General features: G+C 40.2%; 1 protein-coding gene across 2 annotated transcripts in view; it reads left to right on the top strand.

Annotated features, from left to right (window-relative positions):
• Positions 1–26817, top strand: part of LOC149286008 (beta-1,3-galactosyl-O-glycosyl-glycoprotein beta-1,6-N-acetylglucosaminyltransferase-like) — a 45531-nt gene that overhangs the window by 9643 nt on the left and 9071 nt on the right. The window contains exon 2 of one of the 2 annotated variants that reach the window (XM_089494588.1): positions 14079–15230. In XM_089494588.1, coding sequence (XP_089350714.1) covers positions 14152–15230 — 1079 coding nt within the window. In that variant the 5' untranslated portion in view covers positions 14079–14151. Of the gene's footprint in view, positions 1–14078; positions 16809–26817 lie in introns of those variants that run through there. The other variant, XM_089494587.1, reaches the window with a different exon arrangement.

A 26817-nucleotide genomic window follows, 5' to 3' on the forward strand; every position in this document is an offset into this window, starting at 1 on the left:
GACTACTTTCGTATCCCACCCAACCTTTCACAATGAACAAATACTCATTTTAGAAACATTCCCTTTTAAGACTCCACCTGTATTGCTTTCCTTTTTTATGAGATGTCTGTTCTCAGAAAAAGCCTTGCATAGATCTTGCACTGTTCACATACCCCTGAAATCCATACACTCTCTTTTCTCAAATAAGCATAGTGTTAGCAAATGTTTCCCAAAAGCTTTCTGCCATTGTAAAGTCTTTTGTTTGATGCTTCAGATTGCATTATTTGGAACAATAGTGTGGTATCTTACAGAAACTGTTCTCCTTTACACAATCCCAGCAGATCCCATGTTAAATCTAAATGAATAGTTAGGTGTTTTATGTTTGCTGAGGGAGCCATCATTTTTTTAAAAAGTTATCCTTCTCTCTCTTGACCTCAAGTGGAAGAAGAAACATTGATGTTGGCCAGGTTATATAGTTTTGTGATGACTTTGAATTGCAAACACTCACTTGCATGTGAGTGATCACCAGTTTAAAGAAATGTTGTGATTCATGGTCGAGTTTGGAGGGGGCACACATAATATCTGCCACAGTGTTATTATCTTCTTGTCTAATCCAGTTACAGATGTACAAAAGCAATAAAACTTACCTAGAATACATGATTACTTGAATCTAAATTTATCATTGCTAATAAGCTAGCAAGCTAGTAAAATGTGGGCTAGACTATCCAACTGTTAGGTGGATTTGTAATTGCAATGACTCCTCTTCATCTTGGAGAGAAGTGGCCATCAATGACTTGGATGAAAGAATAAAGGGCATGCTTATCAATCAAATTAGGAGGAGCAACTAATACTCCAGAGGAGAGGATCAAAATTCAAAGTGACCTTAATAGATTAGAAAGCTAGGCCAAAACTAACAAAATGAAGCTCAACAGGAAGAAATGTAAGGTATTGCACTTAGGCAGAAAAAATGAAATGCATATATATAGGTTGGGGGACACCTGGCTTAACAATACTACATGGGAAAGTGATCTAGGGGTCCTAGTAGACCACATGTTGAACATTAGTCAACAGTGGGATGCAGCAGCTAAAAAGGTCACTGCAATTCTAGGCTGCATCGATAGAAGTATAGTGTCAACATCCAGGGGAGTAATAGTGCCATTCTGTTCTGCTTTGGTCAAGCCTCACCTGGAATACTGCGTCTAGTTTCGAGTATCACAATTAAAAAAAGATGCTGATAAGCTGGAGTGTGTCCAGAGAAGAGAAGGGTGAGCAAAATGGTAAAAGGTCTGGAAACCATGCCCTATGAAGAGTGATTTAGGGAGCTGGGTATGTTTAGCCCTCAGAGTGTAGTAGTCTCCTTCTTTGGTGGTTTTTAAACAGGCTGATGGCCATCTGTAAAGAATGCTTTGATTGTGTGCCCATACAGATGCTGGCAAGGTACAATCACGCCCCCCTTCACTCCCCTCTTCACCCCATGCCCTCTCTTTGACTGTCTGGTTTGTGCATGCTTTACTTATCTCCATGAGAGGTGTCATGGTTTCTCTTTTGGGCATTGTTACTTTCACTGCTTGGGCATGGCAGCTTCATCCCTTCTAATGCGCTCATGTGACAAGGTGTTTATATGCACAATTAGGGTTAGGGTTTGGATAGAGCGCCCCTGTAGTGTGACTCTGCATCATGGCATTTAGATGTGCAAGCGAATGTGTGCACTTTCTGGAAAGAAGTGGAAAAATCCAGCTCCTTTTTAGTTTGGTTTTTCTCCCGTAGCATGGCTTGGGAGTGGTTTCCAGCTGGCTTTGAGGCATGCATCATCTAAATGCCCCACCTCGAAGCTGGCCGGAAACCTACTTATTTGGACCATCTGTTTTGCCTCTAAGGTACTTGGCAGGTTTTTTCTGTTAAGAGAAACCCATTTCTGACAACCTTGCCTCTTTGGAGAAAGCATGAGTACACAGGACACAGTACAAGCACCAGGCACAGTACAAGGTGTTGGTTATAACCTTTAAAGCCCTACATGGCTTGGGTCCAACCTATTTGAGGGATCACCTGCTCCCATATAATCCACCCCGCACCCTCAGGTCCTCTGGGAGGAATCTATTGCAGCCTTTAAAAACCAGGCTAACTGCTACCTCCCAGAGGGCCTTCTCTGCAATTGCTCCCAAACTATGGAACGGTCTGCCAGACGAGATCCGTCAAATTGCCAACTTAGACAGCTTTAAAAAAGCTGTCAAGATGGATCTCTTCCGGCAGGCCTTTCCTGAATAAAAGTGCCCGGCCACAGAATGACTGCCCCCCACATCATGTATCAGCCCCACCGCTCTGTCCTCACTGTATTTTATTGTGTTTTTAATAGATGTTTTAATTGTAATTTGCTTAATCCTGTTTTAAGGGGGGGAATTTGGGACATAAATTTGTAAATGTGCATTTTAACATGTTGTAGCCTCTTTGAATGTCTTGTCACAGAAAAGCGGGATAGAAATAAAAGTTTTATTTATTATTATTATGAGGGCAAATATAATTTATTCCTATTGTTGTAATGTATTCATCCACCTATCTCAGGGCCACTTCACACAACAGAAACTGTGTACATTTGAGATAGCCAATACATAAGGAGTCACAAAGGTGATCCATGCCCCCCCCCCCCAGCAAATGTATCTTGCTCCCCAGCACAGCAAATCTCAGAGTCTGTCAGGAGCACACAGTGTGTTCAAGTATGTCTGTAATATGTTTTATGCATGTAGCTTAAAATCGGATGTTCAAAGTTGTAGAAAACATAACTTAAATCAGGCAAATAACAAACAAACAAAAATGTTTCCAAACTTGGTTTCCTACTGGAAATATTTTTTCACAATCAGCAGAAATGAATTGCAGTTATATATGTGAAAGCTTCTTCCCTGCATTGTTGCCATCAGCATATGCATTATGCAATTATGGTTGATTCTTAGTGCAAAATAAAACAGAACAAAAACAACTACAGTAGAGAACTCCTGAAGCTTCACTGAGAAGTGGAAAAATCCTGAATAGCTTTCTGCCTACACACCTTCCTTCAAAAGAGGAAACTGATAAAAAATGTAGGTGACAGGCATGTCTAATTACCACAGACATTAGTGCTCATGCGCTCAAGTCCCCCTTCTCCTTGTAGGGCTGTGGAAATAAATAAGTCTGGTTGCACTCCCTTGGGTGTCCTCTGTTGAGGGGACTGCATGCCAGCAGTGATCAGGCCAAAGCCAGAGATGGGTGGATCAGGCATAAGTGAACAGGAACACCTCTTTTCCCTTTTCCTTCCTGCTCATCAATCCACCATCTCTTTCTCCTCCCTGCACTCCTTCCCCAGCAGAATGGCAGGACAAACAGCCTTCTCTAGCCATAGGTCTGAACTTGCAAAAGGTTTTTGTAGTTTAGAGACTTTTTGAGATTGTAGCTCCACTTTCTCTTCCCTCTGGGTTAAGCATAATGAAGATCCTATGTCTAATGAAGAACAGGGAAGCCCTGTGAACAGAGAAGGTAAGAAAATATAAGGTTACCATGTTAGAAAGTCCTTTTCCAAATTCCAAATGCCTCGGCTGCATTGCTTTTGTAGAATGGAAAACATCCATTGATGTATACAGATATTATGAGAACCCTCAAGGAGCCTCCCTATGTTTATGTTTATGTTTTACATAACTTTGAAACGTATAAATTGGTGCTGTTTTTAATGGGGTGATTTATGTAATTGTTTTAAAGTCTTTATTACTGTTGGCTATACTGTAATTTGTTTTAATTTAAGCAGTGAGTCATCTAGGCTCCCTTTTTGGGAGAAAGGGGGGGTATAAATAAATGTATAAGTATAGCTAGTGTGATATAATAGTTTGAGAGTTGGATAATGACTCTAGGACTAGGGTTTGACTTCCGTTCGACATGAAAACCCACTGGGTGGCCTTGGGCAATTCACACACTCTCAGCCTTAGAGGCATGCTTGGCCATATTTCCATGATGAAAGCAAACAAATGGAAAATTACTGATCTTTGAACCACAGTTGTACCATGGTTCTAAGATTAGTCTTAGTACTAGAGGTCTTGAAGATGGCCATTGTAACACCCTTTCTAATAATAATAATAATAATAATAATAATAGAATCCAAAGGAATCAAAGCAAGTATAGGCCAGTCAGCTTAATGTCTGTTCTAGGTGCAGTACCTTTTATTGATTCATTTACTTAACCTGCTCAGTTCAACATTTTTGTATCCTACCCTTCTTTTGGTTCAGAAACAGGGTGTGTCTAATATCACAATGGAAATTATCACACTGAGGGTAAGGACAGGAGCAAAGCACATTGCTCCTGTCCTTATCCCATCCCATTCACACTATCAGGGCAAAGACTATCACATCCTGAATGCTTCTCCCATTCTTCTCCCATCAGTGAAGTGTAATGGACCTGTCATTTGGTATGAATGGAAATTTGGTGGAATATGGAACTAAAGGTTACAAATCCAGTGCTTCATGCCAGTGCAATGGATCAATAGAATAAAGTAAGATGCTTTTTAGAATGGTGTATATTGGCAGTGAGAACCACTATGGTAGTGGTTTGAGTGGTGGTCTGGGACTCTGGGAGACTAGAGTTTGAATCTCTGTTCAGATGTGGGAACCCACTGGGTGACCTTGGGCAGGTTGCTCTCTCTCAGCCTCAAAAGAAGGCAAAGGCCAACCCCCTTGGAAGAATTCTTGCCAAGAAAAGCCCATGGTAGGCTCACCCTAGGGTCACTATAATCCAGGCAACAACGTATCAGCATGAGGCCATGTGCGCTGAGCCTACTTCAAGTATCCCTCTCCTCTCCAGCCTTGGCCTTCTTGAGACGTGCTTTAGCAAATTTCCCAGCACATAGAAGCTTTTAAGCATGTTAAACTGAACATACATAGAGGCTTCCTTCAGATTTCCTAGTCAGCATAAGCTCAGGAGTGGGAGGATACAGTGGGATGGGATGGCATTCAAGGTCAGATGCACCTTAACACAAGTAAGAATTCCCTGTTCAGTTGTAATGCCAGAAATGGGCAATTTATGTCAAAGGTTTGGGTAAGATCTTATCTACTCTAGCAATACTATTATTTGTTTCCATGTGATAGTTCTGTTAGAAGACTCAAAAAGTCTATTTTCTCTTTTATTACCTTGCTGTAATGCTTCTGATGTGTAGTTGTTCACAGGTGTATTGAAGTATATTAGCATAATCCTAATTCTCCCATCCCCGGTTTAAATCTCCATGAGATACCTGCTAGCTCTCCAGTTTGAAATGTGTAGCATATTCTTTAAAGAGTTAATATTTCTGTTTTGTGTCATCACAACATGCTCTGTCTGAGTAATTAATGAAAGAACTGACCAGCATTCACGTCTCTGGAATGTTGCTGCTGGTTATCTTTCCTGTCTATCTTTCCATTACTAATGCCTCCTGCATGCAATCTATTTGTTGGCTACTTACACTTTCTATATACTGCATGAAATCAAATGAATTACTTGCTCATCTAGAACCAATGCTTTAACCAAAATGCATCATCTGTCTTCAATAGTAATTTAGTAAACTATGTTGACTGCTGGCAATTACAGTACTACATTTTTCACAAGGTATACTCACAGATCTATTTGTCTGAAAGATTCCAGGCATAAAATTAAACAAGTAGCTATCATCATTTCCTTCTTTTTTAAAGAATGGAACTTTATTTGCCCTTTAACAGGTTTCTGGTCTTTCACCAGTTTTGAAATTGGCAGCTTTAAGATCTGCTCACTTTCCTCTCAAGAGCTATACTTGTTTGCTTTCAGTATCTGTAAGTATTTTTTAATGACTTGTTCCCCGAATAGGTACATCCCTCAAGGAGAATTCTTCTTCTTTTCTTGGCTTCTGTCTGTGTTATGTGGTAGTTTTGTTACTGTGTAAAGGTTAAAGGGAGGTAGGTTTGTCTGTGCGCATGTCTCTTTAATACCTTAGTCTTTCCTTGAAATTTAGTAACAACCTCTGACTGCTGCTAAAAGTAAAGATACAAACATATATTGGTGTGTATTCTTTTGCTAGTTCATGGACAAATACTGTTAAGTAAATCAGTGGGAGTTTAGCATCATCTGGCATGTAGCTGGTGTTCTGCTACCAGAGAAATTCTGAGGCAGGTGCTGGTTTTGTAAGATATCCCATCTAAGTTTTACAAATTCATGCTTCCTACATCCCAGAGAATCTTCATTTCATTGGAGCAACTTTTGGAGTGAAGGAGCAGATCTTGGCAAAAACCTTTTTGGACAACAATTTTCAGAAACAAGTTAGTTGAAGGGATTCTAGGGAAATGTATCCCAAAAGGAATTTTCAGAACTCAGGGAACAGAAGCGAAGGAGACATGAAGAGTCCCTTCCATGAGCCTCTGACATAGAAAAAGACAGTAGCTTGTGGCCATTGATGTATAGTCAGTGGAGCTAGGCAAGTATTTCTAAACCCAGTACCCTCAAAATGTTTTTGGGGTTCACTCAGAATCTGTTACTCCTATCCACATTAGCTGAGACTGAAGGGAGTGATATTTCAAAATGGTTGGAAGACCAGAGAAAAGTTTGAGAAAACGGGGCTACTACAGATCTCACACTCCAAAGATAACTTTTCCAATCTCAGGAAACCTATGATCCCATCCCACATTTTGGATCTTATTATGTATTCATGTCCTTGATCTTATTTCAGCCTCATATATTCACTTGCAACTTCTGGTCAACATTTATTGATGTTAACTTTTTCTTATTCTTAACTCCATCTGATTTTAGTATTGATTCCTCCTGTTTCCATGGGCTATATCTGGATTTTCAATATGCTCACTTGAGAACAAATGCTTCCAAAATACATTTTGATCAACAAATCTGAATGTTGTTCTTTTCTCTCACACTTTTTATGTAGCATTTCATCAGTAAGAATGAGCTCTTGGGATGTTTGATAAGGAAATTTAAAAGTTCCTTTAGAATCATACTCCTTTTCCTTTAAAAAAGCTATCTCGGTTAATATAAAATATAATATAAAATGACTAACAAAAATGTTTCTGCTCAGACACTTAAACAGATTAGAGTAATACCTTTTCAGAATATAAGATCTACCTTAATTGGACATAGAACTAATCTGAAAAGAGCCTTCTAATCTATAGTAAGAACATTAAAATGGGTTAAGTAACCCATATTTAATTTGGTTAATTGATCCTATTATACAAGGGTAAAGAAGAGCCTATTTTCTGTGTAACTACAGTTGCTGGTTCGTTTGTTTTTTAAAAAAACTGTGCAAGTCTGTAAAAGAAGAAAATGATGGGCAATAGAAATACATGGGGGGGGTTCTTTAATTTTTAAATGCAGGTATTTTAGTTATCTTGTGCAGTAAAATAAGAACTTTTACTATCAAACCTTTCTTCAACTTAAATTGGAGAGTATCTCAAAGTATGGCGAGGGATTAATGCAGATGCATAGGTTTAATTTTATTCTCTTAGCACCTGTGGCTGTGCTGTCTTTTAAACACAAGCATGTATAAAATAATTCTCACGCTTTGAAGCAGGACCAAACCGATACTGAAATGTCATAATCCCAAGGGTTGACCAATTGTCCTAATTATTAATCTAGGAGTGTTGTGGAAGATCATTCCATTTAGGATTTTTTTTTAATCAAAGCTCAAGTGAACATAAATTCCCTAACCAGCACTTCACTTTGCCCATCAGTCATTTCTTTGAGAGAATCCCAGATAGAGGGCCCATTCTCACTTGCAGAAAAATCTGCGTTGGAACCTGACTCCGCTTTGCTAATGAAAGTGGTTCCGAAAGGCCCCTCGTTCAGACTATGAAAAGGGACCTTGTTTGGAACCGCTTTGTTACCTGGAAACACTTGTTGTTCCCACTGGAGGAGCCAGGGAAGGTGACAGCTCTTCACACACACCCCAAACCCTTCCCACAGGGGAATCTTTTTTTGGGGGGGGGAGGAAATAGAATTGATTGCAAAATCAATCTATTGCAAAAGCAACTATTTGCTTTTGCAATAGTGTGCTTTTGCGATCCATTCTATCTCCCCCCCCCCATTTCTCTGGCACTCCTCCTCCTCCTCCTCCTCCAAGTGTCTCCCTCCCCAGTGCCACCCTTGGACTGAGCGATCCAAGGGTGGCACTGGCCCCAGAGGGACCCTCAAGGGTCTTCCTTCCTTCCCTGCTTCTCTCTCCTCCTCCTTCCCTCCTTCCCTCACTGCCTACCTGGTTGCTGGTGCGGGGCTTGGAGGCAGTGGCAGTGGCGGCGAGCTGGCTCTCTCCTCCTCCTCCTCCTCCTCCTCCTCCTCCTCCTCCTCCTCCTCCTCCTCCATGCCGTTCTCTGCTGCCCGGCCTCCTCTGCCTCAATAGACCTACATTAGAAGGAGGCTGGGGCAGAAGGAGAGAGGCAGCAGGTCCGGAGGATGGTGGAGAGGACGGAAGACATGCATGCATGTGTGCCTCCGTACTCCCAGCTTGCCTCTGGGCCCCCGCAAAGGAGGGGGAGAGAGGCAGGCAAGGAGTACGGAGGCACACACACAGACACACGTCCTCCATCCTCCGTCCACCGGGCCTGCTGCCTCTCTCCTTCTGCCCCAGCCTCCTTCTGAGGTAGGCCTATGGGACAGAGAAGTATAAGAGCAGCAGGGAACATTCCAGATGGAGGAGGTGGAAGAGGAGGACCGGAGGAGAGGGCTGCCGCCTCCAGGCCCCAGCCACCAGCACCCAGGTAGGCAGGCAGGCTGATTGAAGAAGGGAGAGGAGGAGGAGGGAGGAAGGAAGGAAGGAAGGAAGGAAGGAAGGAAGGAAGGAAGGAAGGAAGGAAGGCAGGCCGGTGACAGGAAGATGGCACGGCAATTACAGCTGACCCTGCCATTTCCCTGTCACCGGCATCAGATGCGAATCCACCAGTGGTTTCCACTAGGATGAATCAATTTGTTTTACAATAAAATGATTCATCCCAAAAACACCACTTTGGAAGTGGTGTCAGGAGACCTCAGTGTTTTGGGGTTTACCCTACATTTTCCCCTTTGAAATCGATCTGATAAGGATCAGGATCTATTTGAAATGGGAACTAGGGTCATATACCTTGAATCCTGCTGAGATTTATATCGTAGTGGGAATGAGGCCAGAGAATCAACATACTAGGCAAGAATAGCCTCCTTACTCCATCTTCCTAAAAGGATGCAAGAGCCCTGTGCATCTAAACACCTCTGTAATCAAGCATTCTGTTATTTCAGTGACCAAACCAAATGCCCCCCAGAAGCAAGGCACAAGCTACTACTGTACATTGGTACTGTAGAAAGTTGAAGATGCCAGTTTCACCAGCTATCTTTCATACTTTAACTGTGATGGTTCCATCCAAGGAAATTTGTATGCAGTTTAGGGAGGAGTATTAAGAATTTTGAGCCAAACTACAAACTACCGGTAGTGTAGTTTAATGTATAACACAACCATGACCTTTAAAAAGGAATCAAAGTATTATAATTGTACAGCGTGAAAGGGCCCCGGGCCATCAGTGGAAGGAAAAAGGATTGAGCCTGGACTTCCCACGCTCTGCAGTTCATTTCCCATTTCTTCCTCTGCCACCATGGCTATTCCTTTAAAATGGAAACAAAACAACGGCCTGTTACAGCCAAAATAAAGCTGCTTCGAGTCACAGTGGAGGTCTGATGTTTCAATGATGCATGCGTCCTAAGAGTCCAGAAGTCACACCAAAGCCACACTCCAGCCCTAAGAATTGGAGCGTGGCTTTGGTATGGCTTCTGGACTCTTAGGATGCATGCATCATTGAAACACCATACCTCCACTGTGACTTGAAGCAGCTTTATTTTGGCTGTCTGTAACAGGCCATAATATCTATACACACTTTAACATAACTGGTAGGTTTGAATGTATTAATAAAATATATATGTTCAGATCATCCCTTCCTCCTCCATCACCACCATTGTATATTTGCATGGTGGTCATACTACTGTTGTGTTCCAGTAGTACTCCTTTTCAAACAGCTGCATTTCAATGGTCTTTTTTGGTCCTAAGATCCACAGTTTTCCTTCGACATCCAGGAATTATCTTTTTATGTGTGTCCATACTTCATTCAGAGACACTATAGTTGTTGAGTTGTTTTGGGAGTTGTATTTAAAACATGGCCTTACCAGACTGAGCAATTGTATGCTGGACGTATTATGGCATCACTGAACATGAGAAGAAACAGTGTTAGAACTGTATTTTAGTGTAAAACAGAAAAGAAAGTGGTGTGTGGCTTTATTGAATGTTTTTTTTACTTCATCGGGTGCACAAAACACTATAATCAGTTGACAGAAATTTATTTACATGGACAGATGTTTTTCCCCTCATAGTCACTGAAAGCTCAGCATGCTATCAGCATTGTGTGTAATACAGAGCCATGCAATTTACTGTTGAATCAAACAGAATAACAGTTTTAATATTGACCAAGGCTTGAAGTTATATTCAACAAAGTAGTTTTGTAGTCCTGTGGCAGTGACATCAAGTTGAAAGGTGCTTAAGTGGCAAGCAAAATATTGAAATAGCCTCCTGGAATCTTTACTTTACCACCCTTTGTAACCACTTTAACCACCCTGTGGTAAACATATTTGTTCATTCATAGCTTAGTATACTATACTCATAGAAGTGGTTTTTGTTGGTGTTTCTCAGCATGCCTACTTCCTGCCACATTCATCGAGTGAATCCTAAAAATTTTGGTCTAACAGCCCCCCAAAAAAGCAGCAGCAACAGGAGAGTATGTGATCTGAAATTCTGCTTTCATGATTTCTTGAGTGATATGTGAAATGGAACACACAGTTCTTGATCATTGACATCTATGGGTTCTAAATTACTACTGGAAATAACAATCCTTGCAATAGGTAAAAATGTGAGAGTGTCACTGAGGAATCCATGCAAAGTGTGGTTCATTTCCACCTTTAGCTTTCTGCTTATGTACAGAGCTTGGGAAATCTATCTTTTGAGGGAGGGGGTAAAACTAACCAGGATTTTGAGAGTTACCAAAAATAAATTTTCCAAGGTTTCCTTATTTGTAATATTTTATCTAATGTAGCTCTCTGGTTAAATATTTCCTTATCCTCCTAAAACATCAGGCCATCTGCTTTTCACCAGAATATCCATATAGTTCTAGAACAAAAGCAATATTTATGCTTTTGTTCTGTCCTGAGCAAGAACATAGGACTGCTTGGTAGATTTATATATTCTGAATGCAAAATCAAATAATGTAGATGTACGATGAAAGATCTTGCCATACACAAATGATAGCACTATGAATGTTTCTACGTTAAAATTTGTGCTGCTTGTTTTTTTGGCTATAACCTCTCTGTACTGCCTGTGAAATATTGTCTATAAATGATAAATGTATTACAGTGTTCTGCTCAATAAGGACATAAGTATAAGTTCCAAAAGAGTGTGAATTTCTTTTTAAAAAAACCAAACAAAACAAAAAAGACAGAGAAACAATTATCCAGGTATCCATCTTTAAGTTTAAATTCAAAGACATAGCCATATTAGCCTGGAAAATCAGGGGCCATTCAGACTACGAAAAAAACCGGTTTTCAAAGCGATTCTTGCACGTGAAGTTCATACTCACCCCGAATCTCACACAAGTGAATCCGAGGCTTGCACACCCATTCCGTGGTAAATGGCCCCTAGCGCAGTGTTTTTGAAATCAGTGCAAATACCGTTTCTTTTGGAAAACCCCGGGTTCTGGAAATGAGAACTTGGCACCGATCACGATCGAGGCAAATTGAGGGAGGGATTTAGGTCAGAGGGTGGGCAAAGGGCAAGGCATTTCCTCTCCTCATCAGAGGGGAGGGGGAAGAGGAAAGAGCCCTGGGAAGAAGGGAGCAAGGGAAGGCATTCTTTACCGAAGGAGCCTCTTTTCCCTGCATCCCCTGCCCACAGCCCTCTGTCGCTGGGCATTCCTTCCCTTGCAGGAGGAAAAAGTTCAGGTCACGAACGGAGCTCACATCAGGCAACCCCCCCTTTTCAAATTTAAACTTTTTTTTTAGCAAATATGCACATTGTTTGTATTCCAGAGGCAGATAGAGCCAGGCTTGCAGTTTATATTCTTGGATCTCCTCGCTTACAGCAGAGGGGGAAGCTACAAATGTTGCAAAAGACCTCACTTACAATCAATGTTACATTTTTTTAACAATTTTTTTTTGAGCAAATATGCGCATGATTTGTCTTCTTGAGCAGATACAGCAAGGGAAGCAAAGGGAAAGCTACAAATGTTGCTTTTAAAAGCATAAAAAAATGCATGACAGTTCCATCCTTTGCCTGGAACAGGGGCAGATCTGACCCAAATGCCCACAGGTTTATAAAAAATTGACCCTGTGCCTGGCTCTTTAAAAAAAGGGAGGAGGGGGAGGACACTTTCCGATGCCCTTCAAAACGTCACCATGACGATCACTTGATTGACAGCGGCCACCTCGCCAGCAGACACAGAATGCATTTGATTTAAAATTTGTAGTGGGCACTTGCTAACGGAGCGATTCAGGGGAGGGGCATCCGAATCAGCCCAGTTCCTTCCAGGTCTTTTATGCCAGTATGAATGAGGCCTGAGTGTGCAAAGGGATCTTGTAGCACCTTTGAGACTAACTGAAAGAAAGCTTTTATAGACTTGAATCTCCACTCCATGTATCTGAGGAAGTAGACTCTGTGAAAGGTCATGCTACCAGCTTCTTTCTTTCAGTTAGTCTCAAAAGTACTATGAAATCCCTTTGCATTCTTTAAATTTAAAGGTATTAAGGAAAAAATAGTAATCTCTATCTCATTCTGTGCAGATTTTCCTGGGAGCAATCTTTAAGCTTAAATCACTGGCCATAGACAGATGCGAAGTACCATGCTGGATACATGTTTCTAGGGCCCGAACAGACAGGCCAAAATAAAGCTGCTTCGGGTCACTTTGAAGGTATGCTGTTTAAATGACACACACATCTTAAGAGGCCAGAAGCTGCACCAAAGCTGCGCTCCAGATCTTAAGATTGGAGCGTGGCTTTGGCATGGCCTCCAGCCTCTTAGGACGCATGCATCATTTAAATAGGATATCTCCAAAGTGACCAGAAGCAGCTTTATTTTGGCCTGTCTGTTCGGGCCCTTTAATTACAGATTGAAGAAATGCATGGTACATGTTATTCCATGCGGTGGGGGGCGGGGGGCAGATTAGAATACTGCAGGCCAGTTCTACAAAAATCCCAGTATATCATTTCCCTGAGGAATGTTTGGTGAGGAGTCCTTTTCATTGAATTAGACACAAGAACTTAGTTTCTGTGTCAGCTCACATCTATCACTAGGCTACTACTTTTACTCATGGGAGTCATCTGTTTGCCTGAGCAATATAACTTGGGTGAGCTGAGTGATATTTCATTATACTAGCTATTGAAAACTGACATGGAAAATAAAGTTAACAAAGGCAGGATTAAAACCACCACAACTAGTCATTTCAAGTTAGGCCCCTTTCAGACTGACCCATAAAGCCTGGTCAGATCCGGGTCGATCCGGAAGGCCCCTCTTCGGGTTTACCCGGTCGCGAGTACCCATTGCTTTTCCACCTTCGAAGCCACTGGGGCGAAGTTCATATTTCCAGGAACCGGTTTTTTTAAAAAAGTAATGGTTTATAACCCGGTTTCAAAAAACCCGCGCCACGGGCCATTTAACACGGAACGGGTGTGCAAGCCCCGGATTCGCTTGTGTGAGATTCGGGGTGAGTAGGAACTTCACGTGATTGAATCGGTTTCAGAACCGATTTTTTTTGTAGTGTGAATGGGCCCTTAGTTTCTTTTTAGTCACAATCTGAAACTATGTGCACAGGAACAATTTGCAAACAATAAAGATCATGGGGTAAGTGTGAAAGAATACTAAGCATTAGCCAGGTCAAAACCTTGTTTATAAAAGCATGGCTTATTCCAGCAACAGGCCATCATGGGAAAGAAGGGGCAGGTAAATTTCCGTTGCACTTGATCTTGGCGATTGAGAAAATAGGAATCACATGCAGTTACTGAGATAATGTTAGGATTTTATTGGAAAAACAGATTGAAAAACATGATTTCCCCCAATTTATATATATTTTTGCTTTCATTCCTAGGAATCTTCTGGGAAATGAAATTAGAAGGCTCAGAAGGTAGGACTTGATCATGTATGCAAAGGAAGTCTCTTAAATGCATGAGAGTTTCCAAATGCTCTCTGAAATGCTGAGAAGGAAATTTCGTCACTGTCATATTCTACGTTTCAAGTTTCTCTTGGTGTTAATTTTTACAATTGGGACTTGGTCCTTTATCAAAACTCACCAGAAACCAAACTATCTGCATCATGAGCACCTGGAGCTGACTGATGAAAAACCCAGTACTAATATAAACTGCTCCAAGATATTGTTAGGTGATCCAGAGGAAATTCAGAAAGTAAAACTAGAATTGTTAACTGTTTCATTTAGGAAGCGCCCAAAGCTAACTGCAAATGATTACATTAACATGACAACAGATTGTGCCTCCTTTATTAAGAGACGGAAATATATTATGGAACCCCTGAGCAAAGAAGAAGCAGAATTTCCCATTGCTTATTCGATAGTAGTTCATCATAAAATTAATATGCTTGATAGGCTCTTGAGAGCCATCTATGCACCTCAGAACTATTACTGCATTCATGTTGATAAGAAGTCCCCTGAGTCTTTCCTGGCTGCAATTAAGGGCATTGCTTCATGTTTTGACAACGTTTTCATTGCCAGCCAGTTGGAAAGTGTTGTGTATGCTTCATGGAGCAGAGTGCAAGCGGACCTTAATTGCATGAAAGATCTGTACAGGAGGAGTACGAACTGGAAATACCTGATCAATCTTTGTGGTATGGATTTCCCGATCAAGACTAACCAGGAAATAGTGGAGAAGCTGAAGGCCCTCAAGGGTGAAAATAGTTTGGAAACAGAGAAAATGCCTTCAAACAAGGAGGTGCGGTGGAAGAAACATCATGAAGTTGTTGATGGTAAGGTAAAGAATATGGGAATAGACAAGCAACACCCTCCTGTCAATACACCCATTTTCTCTGGCAGTGCCTACTTTGTTGTTAGCAGGAGGTTTGTTGAAAATATATTGGAGAACAGCAAAATCCTTGCTTTCGTAGAATGGGCTAAAGATACATATAGTCCTGATGAATACCTGTGGGCCACTATTCAGCGAATTCCTGAAGTTCCTGGAGCCGTCTCTGCCAGTGACAAATATGATGTCTCAGACATGAATGCTCTGGCCAGGTTTGTTAAATGGCAATACTTTGAGGGGGATGTGTCAAAGGGTGCCCCATACCCACCCTGTAATGGAATTCACATCCGCTCAGTGTGTGTCTTTGGAGTGGGAGACTTAAACTGGATGTTACAAAAGCACCACTTCTTTGCTAACAAGTTTGACACTGACATTGACCCCTTTGCAATACAGTGCTTGGAGGAGTATTTGCGAGACAAAGCTCTTTTTCAACACAGACACTGATGTGCAACATTCTGCATGGTACAAACCCTATTCCTCTGATAAGGATGTCAAAAAGATATTGAGCATGTGGTGCACTGTTTTTCCTCTTGCCAGGTGTTGTTGGATGGTTGCCTAGCTGATTATGTTGTTCCATGTGCTTTCTTTTGGTCATCAACTTTCCCCTAAACAGATTCCCATCACATGCATTCTGTTATAAAGGCTATTTAAGTACGGGTGGTAGATTCCATGTCAGTGGGTGAATCCAATCCAAGTTTGGGTCTGGACTTCAAAGGAATTATACAAGGTGCTATCTCCTACCTTCAAGGTTCAGACAGAGAGTGGACTCACCATCTCACTGACATGGGAGCCCACCAGTCACTTCTGGTAAAGTTCTGAACCTGTCAGTTTATTTTACCCTTTAAAGGATCATAATTTAAAAAGCCAGCCTTGTATCCTTATTTGGCATGGCTCATGGATTGTTCTTCATAATGGTGACTGAGGAGGAAAGAAAGGATCAAGGTTGCCATTATCTTGGAAAACATCTAGCAAAAGTTGGCAAAAAATGAAAATGAAATTGAAAAAATTCTCAAAACTACAAATTATGTAGTGTATCCATATGTGCATTTTGCTGGAATGTGTCTCTAGCCATATAACAAAATCATGCATTTTTCACAATAATTCTAAAAAAAAAATTTTTAAAGTATTTTTACAAAAAGCCTTTACTGACAATATATGTTGCTTTGTGTTTATCTGAAAAGGAAACCATCAGTTTTTTAATCATTGGTTTTTGGAATCAACTGCATCTTAGGCTGCATCTGTACTGCAGAAACAATCCAGTTTGACATCTCTTTAACTGCCATGGCTCAATGGTATGGGATTCTGGGAATTGTAGTTTTGTGAGACATTTAGCCTTCTCTGTCAGAGAGCTGTGGTGTCTCAACAAATTACAGTTCCCAGAATTCTATAGCATTGAGCCATGGCAGTTAAAGAGGTGTCAAATTTGGATTATTTCTTCAGTGCAGAGACAGCCTAAATCACATTTTGTTGTTTCAGGACTGATGTGGGCAAAGTGTTCCAGCTAAAAATTTCTCAGGGAAATATTAATGTGCCTTATTCTGTTGGTTTAAATATTTTATTGCATATAATATGACAGCTTTTGTATGTTGTTAAATAACATTTTGGGATACTTACTATATCAACAGAAGGGAGATTCTGACCTAGCAGTCTGGGACCTGACTTTCTGAACACCTTATATATCAACTGAATAATTTATTTCCTTTGCAGGAGTTTGTAATGCTAAGCAGAAAATTTAGAATTCCTAGTGCTGTAGCCCTATTTTCTTACATTAAACTAAACAAATTTTGGAATGACCGTGTGGCTTTGTGTTGGCATTTAGCTCAAACCTGCTATGATTCACAACAGATTTGCTATGTGGTAAAATCTTAAACAAGGGATAAGCCAAGATGAATTTGTCATCTGATTTAATTTGGGTCCCCTGAAGCATGAAGTCCTTGCCAATACAAACAAAACATCTAATGCTTTTCACCTATAGTAGGAGGAAGCTCTTTGTTCTGTATCATTCAAGAGAGGCTTCACTTATGGGTGGAGAAAATCACAGAAAAACTAATTCATGATGTGGATGTGCATCCAGTATTTTTTTTTTAACTTGTTACTAAAAATGTGTGTGTGTCATCTTGTTGTCATGCTTGCCTTTTGCTCTCCTCTCTGATGGTTCAAAATCTTTGCAAATATGAGCCATGACTAGAAGCCAAAGCTGTTTGTAGCCAAATATAATTGATTCCATACCATAGTTTTCTCATTTCTCTCCCTGTGCCCTTTTCCTCACATACATCTTCATGCTGAATTTGGAATTTTTTGAGAAAACTGGTAAGCAGCTCATATGGGGGTCTGAATGCCCAACAAGATATTCAGAAACACAGCTTCTGAACTGTACTGAAATGGTAGTGGCAATAGAAAAAATATATGGTGCATTTTAACACTTCTCTGCTTCTTTTCAATGAGCCTTATACTGTGGCATGAGACTCATATGTCCCGCCAGATGTTGGGCTGCAATTCCCAGTAATTCTAAGCATCAAAGTCAGTGGTGAGCAAAAATTAAGATCTGTGTACCAACTACATCTGGAGGGCAGCGTAAGTCCCACCACAGTTTTATATCCAAAATTATGTCCAAAAAGCAGAAATCTAACAATGTAGAGGAGGGTGTGCACTCTTATTTTAAAAGTCAAGTATCTCTAAGAGTTAACAAAGAAGGATGTTAGTTACTAATGGCAAAGTCAACTGAGAATGGGCAGTTGTGCTACAGCAACTAAGAACAGAAGGAAAACCATACAATGAGAAACTCTGGAAACTTAGGCAAGGGGCAAGGAAGTCACAATATAGTCGTACACATGTTTATCATGTATATCTCATTACCTTCATCTGAGACTTCCTTGGAATATGTTCATAGTCCTATCATAGAATCTTTGAGTCTGAAGGGACCTCAAGGGCCATTTAGTATGACCCTCTGCCACGCACTTCTGAAAAGTGCCTACAAAGCACTCTTGAAAGATGCCCGTCCAACCTCTATTTAACCCACTGAGTTCCTGAGAGTTACTACTAAGTAAAGACTGACAGGATTGCAGCCATAATCAGTTGCTGCCTTGTGCTTTCATACAGCAAACCATGTGCTAGCCTACAGAAGCTAGTAGATGTGTATGTACCTGAGTACATAGGAGTGACGCTGGAAGTGTGCTATTCTGTATACATATTCTTGAAAGCAGATCCAACTGAAACAGAAGTTTATTCCAATAAATAAGCTCACTTCAGAGTGTTAATATTTAACTTGTTGGGTGTATTTAAAGTTTCAATTAACCTCTAAGCTAAAGCTGAATGTTACATGACTAACCTTGCTGTACCAATTCAACATGTTTCTCCTCCCTGTGCCACTGTAGAAAAAACAAAACTTGCACATGGGAAAAGGTGGCAGATGTTCATCATGTCAGCATGTTCATTATAGCTGTTTTTCTGCCTGTAAAAAACATGTTCAGCTAAAATAACATATCATTTCAATAGCGATCTTCTACATTCTTAATGGAATGCACTTTTTGTAAGGCTTTCCTAAGATTCTTTGCTGCCTGAGGTAAAGGACAACATTCCAAAGACAAACTGGATTGGCTGGATTTTCTCCAATGCTGCTGAAGTGAGAATGTTTTCCACTACACCTGAGCAAATTTCCTTAGGAATGGAGGAAAAGCCATATGACATACAGCTTCCCCCAAGCATTGGCTACCTAAGGCAAATTGGCTGCCTCATGATAGTATAGATGTGGCTCTGCTCTGACTTCTAGCTGAAACAGAAGATCAATCTATATTCCAGATTCCAACTTCAAGATGGAAAGATAATTAAAACATCTCCCATCTTCAACAGGGTGCGGGTAATAAAATTTTTTGTAATATAATATTTTATTTCAGTATAAGTACCCTAAGTTGCTACTAATTGGCCACAAAGCTTTCAATCTAGCTCTGCTAACTAGGAATATGTTTAAAAGCTTAACTAATGTTCAAGTATACCAAAAGGCACTTCAGAGTGGCAGAAGAAAGAGAAACACTTCACCCATCCCTCCTCCCCAATGTTATCTTTTGACATCCACAGTTGTCTTAAAATGCATGCCAATTATTGTGGCCATGATCCTTAGGTTGGAATGGATTCTCTAGTGACTTCAAGAGAAAAAAAGATAATGAGAGAGTAGTGGGAGGGCTTATTGTTACAGCTGGTTAGTATGTCTAAAGAGATTTCAAATAGATGCTGTCCTGTTTGCAATGGAAGTGGACTACACCGCCTACAGACATATGTAAGTAAAACTATTTCACAGACCGTCATGTGGAATGCATGGGGAAAAGGGATTACATTGCCTTAACTGTAGTAGAAAAATATCTGTTCAATTTGAACACATTGGCTTTGTTCAAAAAATGCACTGAAAGTAAGTGCTTCCTGATGCAAAGACAAATATGAGGAAACAGACAATCTTTCCTTCACAAAAGGGTTGACCTTCATGTCATTTTGAACTACAGAACTCAAGTGTACTTTTTTTTTTTAGCATGAGTTATGTTTTGCTTTTGGAGGTCTACTTCCTTTTCAGCTGCAGAAAACTATAAAACAGTAAGCTGTGAGCAGGGCTGTTAGTGTGATAACTGGACTTCCTACAGGTTTCTGTTTCATCCTGTTCACATATTTATCACAGCAATGTTGAACTGACAAACAAATTTAGCACTGAATGAAACTACTTGTTCAGTGTTGTAGCTTTTTTTACATTTGCAGTGGTAAAAGAAACAAAAGGTGTTTTTGAGTGAAACCATTCAAGTGACTATCCATCTAAAATAAAGTTAGCAATATTTTAGATTTCTAGCTGACAAATCAGTACCCATTTTAACAAGATAAATGGAATACCAGATTGGAAGTAAATAATTTCAAATAATGAAGTGCATGTAATTAGTTCCTTTTCCCAATAATGAGGGTACACATAACATTATGATTGGTGCTTAAAATATGTACTCTTGTATATTTTAATTACTTCATATTGCAAGCAACAGGTAAAACCTCACTCAATGCTGAAGGAAGAAAAACCTAGTTCAAGTGCTGCCTCATGTTGCTGCTGCTAGCGTAATTGTTGGTCTTCCATGCCCTATTCTCTGGAATAGCAGAAAACAAGCTTGACATCCCTTCAAATATTTAAACAGGGCTATCATATCACTTCTTAATCTTCTCTTCTCCAGGCTAAACGTACCCAGTTCCCCAAGTCTCCCCTCATAAGGCATGGTTTCCAGATCTTTCACCATTTTAGTTACTCTCCTTTGGACATGCTCCAGCTTGTCAATATCCATTTTGAATTGTGGTGCCCAGAACCAGACACAGTATTCCAGGTGAGGCCTGACCAAAGCAGAATCTTCTTTGGAAAGATGCAGAAGTAAAAAGTTGCCTTTTAATATTTGCAATTATAACATTAGAAGAGAGCCCGCATGGCATAGTAGTTTGAGTGTTGGACTGCAACTCTAGAGACCAGAGTTCGATTCCCTGCTCAGCCATGAAACCTCCTGGGTGACTTTGAGCAAATCACATACTCTTAGCCTCAGGGGAAGGTAATGGCAAACCTCTCAACAACTCTTGCCAAAAAAACACCATGATAGGTTCTCAATTGGGTTTCCATAAATCAGAAACTACTTGAAGGCACACAACAGTTATATTGGGGTCATTAGAAATGTAACTGTCACTTGTCCCATGCCAGGAGAATATTACAGCTAGATGCCTATTAGGAGACAAATAGAACCCTACTATGTCGAAGTATGGTTTTATATATTATTTGATATGTTGAACAATAATTTTTATTACTCTGTACAATCTGACAGATACAAATAATATTTGCAAATTTTCTCAGAAGAATGTCACAAATTGTGAAGCTAGCTCATTTGAAAAATATGTATTTTCCCAAGATTTATCGTTTGATTGCTTGTTGCTTTATGCAAAAACAAAATTACTGGCGTATTTGTTCATTTTTTATTGTGCTTTTTAATTAAAATACTTTCACAAAACATTCCAAAATGTGATAAATCATGATAAAATGTGCAAACATTTCTGCCAACTCACCCAAGTAGAGATGAACATTTTTGGATTTTTTTGCTTTCCAGATTGAAAAGTGAAAATAGGCATCCTGAATGAGAGCTCATTTTGTTTCTGCTCTCTGTTGCATGTCTGTTGCTCATCTCTGTTAATAAGCCAAAGAGCCAGCATTGTCTGAGGACTGTTCTGATGGTCATGTGGCCAGCATGACTGCACCGAACGCTGTTACCTCCCCACCAAAATGGTACCTATTCATTTACTTGCATTTGCATGCTTTTGAACTGCTAGGTTGGCAGAAGCTGGGACTAGTGACAGGAGCTCACCCCATCATGCAGCACCCAGGCCTCAAACTGCCAACTTTCTGATCGGAAAATCATCAGAACTGATGTCTTAACCACTAAGCCACCCATTCCTTTTAGCATCTAATAACCACAACAAGAATTTCTGAACAAATGGGGGGGGGGAGGGGGGGAACATAATAAGTTTTGTTACCTGGACTCATAAATAAGTTATAATTGTGCTTGTTACAGACAACAAGAAGGAACAACAGAAGGTTGAGCTAGGCTATCAACAAGACAAAGAAAAAAGAGATCTACTGAAATGACAATACTTCCTACTCCCCAGTCCCTTCACAATCGAATAGTAGGACAGCTAAATCTAACAAAGTGATCCAGAAGGAGCTAACTAACTTCAATCACCCCTTATAATCTCCCCATAAGCATTCTAATTGGTGAGTTCTGGTAATATTGTCCCAGATTCCACAATAGAGCTGGAAATGAGCAAAGCCCAGCTCCCCTCTTCTGCATCACACCACTTTGATGTACAGTCATACTGGAGACCACACTGTCTAGCTTGTTCCTGCTTACTTTTAATGTCTCAATATTCATAGAGGTGTGATGAAGAACATTGGATCTTGCCATTTCATTCTAGAATAAAATCAGAGGAATCTGATCTGATCTGATGCTCATTCAAATTAATCTAGTTTGCTTGTTTACTTGGGATTTTGCTGAACCATTTGCACGGCCCGGGTAAAAATCTCTTCTACCATTTCATTCTGCTGCATGTATAGACCTCATTCTCTCTGCTGTTGATGCACTAGAAAAACATAGGTGGATTACAAACCGCCGCTTTGTGGTGGTCTCCCGGCGCTGCTGTTTGCTCCGCAAGGGAGCCGCAGCAGCCAAACCGCGCGACTCCCTCACGGAGCAAAAAAGAAGCTCCAAAATGGAGCTTCTTCCTGCGGAGCGGTTATGACGCTGCGAGACGCCAATGACACACTCGCGACGTCATAAGCGCTGCGCAACGTGCGGACGCACAGCATCCGCTACGTCAATATGGCGGCCCCCATGTGGAAGGGGCGCCGCCATATTGTACGTATTGACTACGTATTAGGGTTGGGGGGGTGCGGAAGCACCGCCCCTTCCTAACCCTAATGCGTATTCAATACATATTTTTTGGCGGTTTGTAACCCGCCATAGGGTTCAATTCAAAATGCACTTTTAAGCAGAATGCAGGAGACAGCTGGGAGTTTCTTGAATTTGTGTTCATTAAGGCAAAACCCTGTTGGTACGAAGACACTGGTATAAGCAAAATCATCAGCGTTCTGCCAAATTAATGTGAATATTTGCATCATTCCTCCATAGAAGTATTTTTAATGTGAATAATATTTGCATCATTCCTCCATAGAAGTATTTTTAATGTGAATAATCTCTTCAGAAATCGTCAGCATGTTTTGAAGTGAACATTAAAATTAAATCTTCTCCGGGGGTGTTTGTAATAAGTAGGAATTTAATTAGGAAGGTTGCCAGCGGGGAATTCAGGGTGATGAATTGACCTCTGTGAATAAATGACATTCATCACTGTATGAAATGCTATATAGGTCTGTACCTCTTCTTTATGTTTTTGCCCTTAACAGTCAAGGATGCACACTTGTGTCTGTTTACTGAGTGCCATGGGATCCTTCTTTGGCATTGGATGTCATAGTGAGCAGTTCATTTCTGTGACACTGTCAAGGCACACAGCCTTGCTTGATAGCCCATATACCTTCTCTAGCTAATTGTGGGTATAGTAACTTCTGTTTATTCAAGGGGTTGTTACAAAGTCCACATAGCTATAAATATGAGCACTTACTAATTCCAACATCGTTGCGGGCTGTTTGGGACAGTGGGAGTGCCTTACTGCCACCCAAGTTTTCATATAATTTGAATGACGACTTTGTACTTAAAGCTATTCCTCCTTCATAGTAGAATTTTCTAGCATGTCCAGCATACAACCCTGCTATTGATTTATACACATATAGAGAAGTTGCTAGTCAGATTCCTTGCATTTCACTGGTCTACTTGGAGCTGGGAGCCAATTATGTTCTTTGGCCAGAGCTCAGGTTACTTTAATGCATATAAAAGCAGGCTTGTCATAGACACACACTGTTGTACAGATCAGGTGAAAAAGGAAAAGTGAGCCATCCATAATGTTTTTATTAACATATTTTTCAGGCTCTAGCTCAGCTTATTTTTTTAAAGGGGAAATATTTTACTCTGCCCAACTTAATTACAAGTTGACACTTAAGAAACTCCAGTTTTGCTGATATTTGAACCTGTATTCAAATCGTTTGTCCCCAACTTGTTATTTTTGGGAGTGGGGGGATCTTCAGTTGGTTGGTTGGTTTTCATCTACATTGCTTGACTACTGGTGTTTTGTCAAGAAGAACTAAAAGACATTAGTTACTTCTGTCACAGTAGAATACCATGTTGTGCAGATATGTATGGCTGTTTTTCAAAAATCTATGTACATGCATGCATACACAAATACACACATCTTCTTTCTCCCTGTGTTCTATTTTCTTTCTTTTCTTACTTAACTAATTAAAGGAAGTCCTATCTGAAATCCATATTGTGTCCTACTTAAATCACAATCTGCCGTGCTACATATTCAAAAGAGTCTGCTTATGTCTAATAGATGACCAGTATGGCTGATGTAGAACAGAACAAAACCCATCACACAGTCTGAAAGTCAGAAGTGTGGGCTTTGCATTTCATCTTTTGGCAACAATCGTGCACCTCCGCAGATAACGTGATCAGAATTTAATGGTGTAGCTAGTAGGGCCAAAAACCTAATCCAGAAGATCCTCCAGGAGTTTGGCAGACTTCTCTTTGCTCTACAGTGTAAAGAAGTTAAACCAAGCTTCAGGAAGGCCACTGTGGCAAAACTTTTGAGTGCAATAGCCTTCAGTTTCCATTTCTATAAATCTGTTGAATGGCTATGAACAGTTGCTTAAAGGAAAGTACAACAATGGTGGAACAGCTGGAAAGAGAATGGAGGATAAATCAATCAGCACTGGGCAATCTTGGATGGAAAAGTCAAACCATTGTATAAACTCCGATCTGCCATGCAGGCCTACATGTTTACTTTGACCAATGGGTGATACCTTTGAGATGAAGTTAATTTTACCCACAAAGTATACATTTCTATAGTACATACTGCTAGGATGAAAGGGTAGTTTTGAAAATGTTTACAGTGAGCAACATAGACCTCTATGTGTACCTTGTATGTGTGTTTTGGCTGCTCTTAATGAGACCCTATGCTTTTACATCACAAATTGAATACTCTGTTGCTGTGGTATCTGGAACCAACCTCAGAATCTACCAAGGGGGGTGTCTTTGCTTGTAAGTAAATTTTGTTCTCAAATCATCTCCTGTCTGAGAGTGTACTTTAGCTGTGAAAGCAGACTACCCACTTCTAGAGATGGAATTTGAGAGTGGAAACATTGGCGTAACAGCATAGAATCACTGGCATTTCAAACTTAATAGTAATATACATAAAATTAATTGAAAAGGAAAAACAGTGAATGTGTTTTGTTTTCAAAGAAAAGTACTGAAACTTTAAATCATGGAAAACTTTTAAGAGGCTAATAAATGGGAGTGATTCAATGAATGAGAGCATTCTTCTCCACTCCAGATTGCAGTTGGGATTGATATAAGGCCAAAATGAAAATATTAGGTTCTTTCAAGGGGAGAGAGCTGGTTTTTATTTAACTCTTTCTTTGATTATTGTTTTTTTAAAACACCTTGTACAGTACTTAGTTGTGTATTTTTGATGCTCATCAGTTAATGCTCCATATTAATTAGATTTTTGGCAAGTAAGTTGAAAAGAATATTTCTGAGGAGTTTGCAGAGAGTAAGGAACCTTCTTGTCAGAGGGACAGAGCGTGAAGATGGAGTTCATCAAATAAGAATTGCATTATGCATACTTAAAGTTTTCCCAATAAGGTATTTTATGCAACATTTTAGAATAAATGGGGGGGACTACTGTCACTCAAACTAATCATTAGAAGGGAGGAGAATACTATATGGACAAACAAGCCTTGTTGTGAACATTATGTGCCAGGTTTTTCTTAAGAACTTTGTGCATTCAGCTCTTATCATCCATGTTTAGGCCTTGGTGTTAAATGTATAACATTTAGAGGAGCACATGCATTTACAGATGTATCCAACTGTGTGCACATTCCACTCTACACTTTAAAACCCGTTAGGTCCCTTAGGCACATTGCTCTTTTCCTACATTTATTGGGATTCCATTTAAACATACGACATATAGCATGTAAGAGAGTATAAATTTTATATGAAGCAGGTGCTCTGAAAGTGATGTTGCCTGGGGGAAGAAGGAAAGCAGATTCTCTAGCCTTCCATCCATGCTCAGAGACCATTGCTGGTTCCTCTGTCAATGGGTTGGTGAAACTGCTTTGGGTTATAGTTTGAGCTTTAAAGGACCTATCCAAGATGTTGAGCACATTGGATAGCTCTTTCTAAAATTCATACTAAAACCCAAAACAGGTTGATAATCTCATTGACTTGGAAACCACCAGCTGCTATTGTCCATAGTAACTATTCCTGTACTACAAGAATTTTGACAGGAGATATGAATGCTCACTTTGTGAACTGGATGTGGCCTATCTAAAATATTTTTTATGAAGAGGAAGGCTTTACAGATATTTAATAAATACATAAAATTACAATATTATTAAATGAACAATTAATCTGAATTTTGCTAGATTTTCTTATTATCATAGATCAGGGTTCATTTCATTTAATGTTTTCAAAAGCCAGTTCTGCACAGGCAAGGAGGTTCCTAAAATGCAACCAAAAGCTTCACTTTAAAAATCTGTTGTACTCTTCTGGCTTTTTGTAGCCTGACATATTTTTCTTCCTGGAAACAGATGTTCCATTTGATATAAGTTACTTAGTATGAAGCCAATTAGATCTGTTTTTCTTGTTAGGAGTGACTCAGAAAACCGTAAGTAAACTTTTAATTTCAGTGCAACTGCACAATTTAATCTACAAAAGTCAGAAGCTTGCATGAAGTGAACACAGGAAAACTATTTCTCAAGTGTGGTGATAGGGGAGTGGTTTCTTTGGAAATTCAAGAGATATGAACTTTGTATATTCCCCACTCAGGATTACACAAACCTCAGTGATGAGATTACAGGATATAATTGAGTCTTTCCCAGAATACTGGGGTTTTCCACCCAACATCTGGCATAAAATAGACTAGAATTAAAGAATGATGAGCTCAGGAGTTGGTACTTGAATAGCTAAGGCACGTTACAGACAGGCATAAGGGACGTCCTCAGGATGTCCTAGGTTTAAAAAGGGGCATCACTTCTTGACGCCCCCAAGCCTAATACGTCCTGAGGACATACAAGATGGTGGCGCCCCATCTACATGGGGCCCGCCATGATGGCGTCATGAACGCGCCACCGTTGCACCG

This window comes from Sceloporus occidentalis, unplaced genomic scaffold, assembly GCF_023333645.1.
Source record: "Sceloporus occidentalis isolate IW3139 unplaced genomic scaffold, rSceOcc1.0.p SCAF_73, whole genome shotgun sequence".
NCBI lineage: Eukaryota > Metazoa > Chordata > Lepidosauria > Squamata > Phrynosomatidae > Sceloporus > Sceloporus occidentalis.